Source organism: Volvox carteri, assembly GCF_000143455.1.
Source record: "Volvox carteri f. nagariensis unplaced genomic scaffold VOLCAscaffold_1, whole genome shotgun sequence".
NCBI lineage: Eukaryota > Viridiplantae > Chlorophyta > Chlorophyceae > Chlamydomonadales > Volvocaceae > Volvox > Volvox carteri.
This window is the reverse complement of record NW_003307545.1, coordinates 5,624,303-5,630,483: the sequence shown is the minus strand read 5'-3', so window position 1 is coordinate 5,630,483 and position 6,181 is coordinate 5,624,303. Positions and strand designations below refer to the sequence as shown.

Below are 6,181 nucleotides of genomic sequence, written 5' to 3'. Positions count from 1 at the left end.
GACCCTGCACAAGAACAAACGAAACGGTTAAATATGACAATTCCAACGTCTAACGGTGGCATTTGAGCGCGAACGGCAGTTTACCCCCCAAGCTTGCGGCCCAGACTTACCGTGCACGATACCGTGCTAAGGCGCCTCACGTACGTCGCAGCCTCGTTAGACCTGAGGCCGCGCACTCGAGCAACGTTCAAACAGAAAGCCTGCGGAAGTGGAGACCCTGCATAAGAACAAACGAAACGGTTAAATATGACAATTCCAACGACTAACGGTTGCATTTGAGCGCGAACGGGAGTTTACCCCCCAAGCTTGCGGCCCAGACTTACCGTGCACGATACCGTGCTAAGGCGCCTCACGTACGTCGCAGCCTCGTTAGACCTGAGGCCGCGCACTCGAGCAACGTTCAAACAGAAAGCCTGCGGAAGTGGAGACCCTGCACAAGAACAAACGAAACGGTTAAATATGACAATTCCAACGTCTAACGGTGGCATTTGAGCACGAACGGCAGTTTACCCCCCAAGCTTGCGGCCCAGACTTACCGTGCAGGATACCGTGCTAAGGCGCCTCACGTACGTCGCAGCCTCGTGCAAAGCTTCACGCCAGGCAACCGCTAAAATAAAATCGGTCCATGCAAACCCCCGAACTGCATTATGTCAGGTCACCCCCCAATTAGCATAGGTCCAGGCAAATCCCCCGAAACAAATTATGCAAGATAACCCCCCAAAAAGCATCGGTCCATGCAAACCCCCCGAACCACTTTGCGCCGGGTAACCCCCCGAATCGCATCGTTCCATGCAAACCCACCGAACCACATTATGTCAGGTCACCCCCCAATTAGCATAGGTCCAGGCAAACCCCCGAAACAAATTATGCCAGATAACCCCCCAAATAGCATCGGTCCATGCAAACCCCCGAACCACATTGCGCCAGGTAACCCCTCAAATAGCATCGGTCCATGCAAACCCACCGAACCACATTATGCCAGGTAACCCCCCAATAGCATAGGTCCATGCAAACCCCCGAACAACATTATGCCAGATAACCCCCCAGATAGCAACGGTCCATGCAAACCCCCGAACTGCATTATGCCAGTTAACCCCCCAAATAGCATCGGTCCATGCAAACCCACCGAACCACATTGCGCCAGTTAACCCCCCAAATAGCATGGGTCCATGCAAACCCCCGAACTGCATTATGCCAGTTAACCCCCCAAATAGCATCGGTTCCATGCAAACCCACCGAACCACATTGCGCCAGTTAACCCCCCAAATAGCATAGGTCCAGGCAAACCCCCCGAACCACATTATGCCAGGCAAACCCCCAAATAGCATCGGTCCATGCAAACCCCCGAACCACATTGCGCCAGGTAACCCCCCAAATAGCATAGGTCCAGGCAAACCCCCCGAACCAAATTATGCCAGTTAACCCCCCAGATAGCAACGGTCCATGCAAACCCCCGAACTGCATTATGCCAGTTAACCCCCCAAATAGCATCGTTCCATGCAAACCCCCGAACCGCATTGCGCCAGGTGGCCCCGTGAAGATTACACAGAAGGTGATGGTGACGGCAAAAAGTCGACAGTAAGAAGAAGGTGGTGACGGTGAAGATTCGACGTGGATGAAGGTGATGGTGACGGCAAAACGTCGACGGTAAGAAGAAGGTGGTGACGGTGAAGATTCGACGGGATGAAGGTGATGGCGACGGCAAAACGTCGACTGTAAGAAGAAGATGGTGACGGTGAAGAATCGACGTGGAGAAGGTGATGGCGACGGCAAAACGTCGACGGTAAGAAGAAGGTGGTGACGGTGAAGATTCGACGTGGAGAATGTGATGGCGACGGCAAAACGTCGACGGTAAGAAGAAGGTGGTGACGGTGAAGAATCGACGTGGAGAAGGTGATGGCGACGGCAAAACGTCGGCGGTAAGAAGAAGGTGGTGACGGTGAAGATTCGACGGGATGAAGGTGATGTCGACGGCAAAACGTCGACGGCAAGAAAGTTGGTGACGGTGAAGATTCGATGGGATGAAGGTGATGGCGACGGCAAATCGTCGACGGTAAGAAGAAGGTGGTGAGGGTGAAGAATCGACGGGAGAAGGTGATGGCGACGGCAAAACGTCGACGGTAAGAAGAAGGTGGTGACGGTGAAGATTCGACGTGGAGAATGTGATGGCGACGGCAAAACGTCGGCGGTAAGAAGAAGGTGGTGACGGTGAAGAATCGACGTGGAGAAGGTGATGGCGACGGCAAAACGTCGGCGGTAAGAAGAAGGTGATGACGGTGAAGATTCGACGTGGAGAAGGTGATGGCGACGGCAAAACGTCGACGGTAAGAAGAAGGTGGTGACGGTGAAGATTCGACGTGGTGAAGGTGATGGCGACGGCAAAACGTCGACGGTAAGAAGGTGATGACGGTGAAGATTCGACGTGGAGAAGGTGATGGCGACGGCAAAACGTCGACGGTAAGAAGGTGGTGACGGTGAAGATTCGACGTGGAGAAGGTGATGGCGATGGCAAAACGTCGGCGGTAAGAAGAAGGTGGTGACGGTGAAGATTCGACGTGGAGAAGGTGATGGCGACGGCAAACGTCGACGGTAAGAAGAAGGTGGTGACGGTGAAGATTCGACGGTAACAATACAGTTGCAAAGCCGCCTCATGCAAAAATGAACGGATACATGTTTGACGCAAAAATGTGCACACAAACATACATACACCTCATACACACACTTGCACACTACTCAACACACATGCATACTACAGGCGGCTGGCAGAAGTTAAGGCCTGACTTCTGCTCCCAATCGATCCAGTCGACCCGGGTTCAAATACGCCTGCCAGCTCCTCGGGTGTTTGAGGAGTGATGAAATGGGAGGTGGCCCCCCATCATATGGACGGTGTAGGACGTGATAATATCAACTTGCGAGCTGACCAGGAACTAAGTTGATGCGCCGTTGATCCGCTAGATTTGGTTGGATGCTGGTGGTGAGTTGCCGAACCCAACGAATACATTCTGAAGTCGGATGGGGTGACGGATTAGGGTGCCCCTCTAGCAGGGGAGAGCAGGGACTGCCCCGGGAAAGGGGGCCGCTGGCGAAGTTAACCACCCTGTAACAACATACTACAGAACGCACAGTAGAACAAACACAGGAAGCGTATCACAACACATGCATACCGCAGAGTGCAAAATCCTTTCTCTCCGCACGGTTAACTAAGGAAATAATTCAACCTAAACCATATCATGCCAGCATGATGCCAGGCCATGCCCCCCAAATCGCATGATGCCAGGCCATGCCCCCCAATCACATCATGCCAGGCCATGCCCCCCAAATCACATCATGCCAGGCCATGCCCCCCAAATCACATCATGCCAGGCCATGCCCCCCAAATCACATCATGCCAGGCCATGCCCCCCCAATCACATCATGCCAGGCCATGTCCCCCAAATCGCATCATGCCAGGCCATGCCCCCAAATCGCATCATGCCAGGCCATGCCCCCCAAATCACATCATGCCAGGCCATGCCCCCCCAATCACATCATGCCAGGCCATGTCCCCCAAATCGCATCATGCCGGGCCATGCCCCCCAATCGCATTGTGCTAGGCAAAACCCCAAACCGAGTTGCGCCCGGCCACCCCAGGCCCCGACAACATCCGCCCAGGTACCTCCCGGATCATTTTGCATGGGCCCATTACTGGGAAGTTCAGCTGCGCAAGTCCTCGTGCTGCATTGATTCCATTTGACCGTCCAACCGAAACCGTTGGTCATTATTAACGTTGATCACTCGATCGTTTACAGAAATGCTGTATTCGCCATTTATTGATATTATATTATTAACCGTTATATGGTCGGTATGGCCGTTTATTGTACGACACCATTCGTTCGGTCATTGCTCGTAGTTGGCGCTGCATGCAGCCAACAAGTTATCAAGCCAGCAAGAATGGCGGCAACTGATGATGATGACCATGATTATAATGATGACGATGACGATGATGATCATGATGATCATGATGCCGATGGCCTTTACAGCAGTTGATTGGAATGGCGGCAACTGATGATGATGATGATGATGACGATGATGATGATGATCATGATGATGATGCGTCTATATGCCGCCGCCAACGTTGCCGCCGCCGCTAGCCAACTGGCCAGCAGCGGCGGCGCCCGGCTGGGTGCAGCTGGGTGCGGAGGAATTGCACCCAGCAGTGCACCTGAAGGAAAAGGGACAAGGCGGGGGAAGGGCGCGGGAAGTCAAAATATGGTTAGCAGTACGACACAACTAACACACACATAATTAGGTGACAGTTGCAAGCAAGGGTACCGCTGCTGGTCCCCACGACGCACACCCCATGCACCAAAACCCCAAGCCCATCCGCACCCACCTCAGCCGGGCCCATCATCAGCAACGCCCGCTCGGTGCCACTGGGGCGCACAGGTTGATGCCCCAGCCGCACCTGAAGAGGAGGTGCGTGATAAAGGGGGAAACGGCCAGAGGGGATAGGTAAGGGGGCAGCATACACGGGGGGGAGGGGGGTAAAACACCAAATGTCATTATTTTGCCCCAAAGTCACAAGGCCTCGTTGCGACACGTGCGCTGCGGCCCTGCGGCCTTTTTCCACGACCACTAGTTGAACCCAAGTCACGAAGTACGCACCACACCCTCACCCACGTCGCCCACCCACCCACCCACCCACCTGAGACGGGCGTTATAAAAGTACGGCCGGCCCCTGCGTGCGGGTGCCGGCAGGCCGGACGACTCGTACGCCCCGAGTCCCGGCAGCCAGTCGACCCTGCATTCGGGTCCTGGCACCAGGGAAGCTGCCGCAAACCCTGGCGATAAAGGGCCCGGGCCATGGCCACTGCTGCAGCTGCTTGCTGATCTGCCGGCTGCTGCTGCTGCTGCTGCTGCTGCTGACTACATAATGAAAAAATTAAAAATACGGTGACAGGAGGTGCAAAGGCCTGGGAAAACCCATAACCTCTACAACCCCGGCACCCTAATGCACGCGTTAGCTTATTAGGCTGAGGCGCATTACTAATCTATAATAAGATATTTAAAACAGAGTAAATAAATAAGTAAATAAATAAAGCGGAAATAGATATCATGGTTCAGCTTTATTTATTCATCTATTATTTAATAAGGTGTAGCCTCCCCTTAATTAGGTAATCCCCCAAACAAATGAAAATCAATTGTGCACAACCAGGGCTGTGGGCACCACAAACGAAAACACGACAGACTGTACACGCGCGGCAACAGCCGTGACACGCGCACACTCGCTGATGCTGGTTGTTGGCTGCTGGCTGATAGCTGCGTAGCGTAGCCCATATAGGCAATATAACTGGCTGCAGCTGCTGGCTGGTTAGATAACGCTAGCTACCATCCACAAAACCCAGCGACGACAATAAAACCGGCCAGTCACCACCAACTGTCCACCAACTGGATCAACATCTGCCAACCTCTTCCAACCAAACATATCTCCAACGGACAACTTCCACCATGACAACCATATTTCTCGACCGATCCTCCATATCTTTGGACTCCCTTATTTTCTTTGAACTAGTCCTTCCGTTTGCAACGAATGTCGTGGTTTGAGCACAGATGTCTCCCTTTTCATCTTTCTTTTGTGCATGGTAGGTTTGAAAGCAGAATGGTGATGAGAGGAAAAGGCCGCGGTGGCAGCAACGCCAGAGGTGAAAAGCCGCAGCGGCGGCAGGGGAGGGAAATGCACCGCAAGAACAGCAATTTGCTGTAACGATGAGAGGAAAGGAAAAAGGCCGCGGTGGCAGCAACGCCAGAGGTGAAAAGCCGCAGCGGCGGCAGGGGAGGGAAATGCACCGCAAGAACAGCAATTTGCTGAAGCGATGAGAGGAAAGGAAAAAGGCCGCGGTGGCAGCAACGCCAGAGGTGAAAAGCCGCAGCGGCGGCAGGGGAGGGAAATGCACCGCAAGAACAGCAATTTGCTGAAGCGATGAGAGGAAAGGAAAAAGGCCGCGGTGGCAGCAACGCCAGAGGTGAAAAGCCGCAGCGGCGGCAGGGGAGGGAAATGCACCGCAAGAACAGCAATTTGCTGAAGCGATGAGAGGAAAGGAAAAAGGCCGCGGTGGCAGCAATGCCAGAGGTGAAAAGCCGCAGCGGCGGCAGGGGAGGGAAATGCACCGCAAGAACAGCAATTTGCTGAAGCGATGAGAGG

At 53.7% G+C, this 6,181-nt stretch overlaps 2 protein-coding genes across 2 annotated transcripts; both read left to right on the top strand.

Annotated features, from left to right (window-relative positions):
- Positions 1-852: 852 nt before the first annotated feature.
- On the top strand, positions 853-1,002 carry VOLCADRAFT_54888 (uncharacterized protein; the record flags this gene model as incomplete). The annotated part of the gene is made up of 1 exon (XM_002946270.1): positions 853-1,002. A coding segment is annotated over one exon (150 nt), but the record flags the coding sequence as incomplete, so codon positions are not given.
- Positions 1,003-1,004: 2 nt separating this feature from the next.
- VOLCADRAFT_37879 (uncharacterized protein) lies at positions 1,005-1,513 on the top strand (the record flags this gene model as incomplete). Its single annotated transcript, XM_002946269.1, has 2 exons — positions 1,005-1,143; positions 1,419-1,513. Coding segments are annotated over 2 exons (234 nt in total), but the record flags the coding sequence as incomplete, so codon positions are not given.
- Between the last annotated feature and the right edge of the window lie 4,668 nt (positions 1,514-6,181).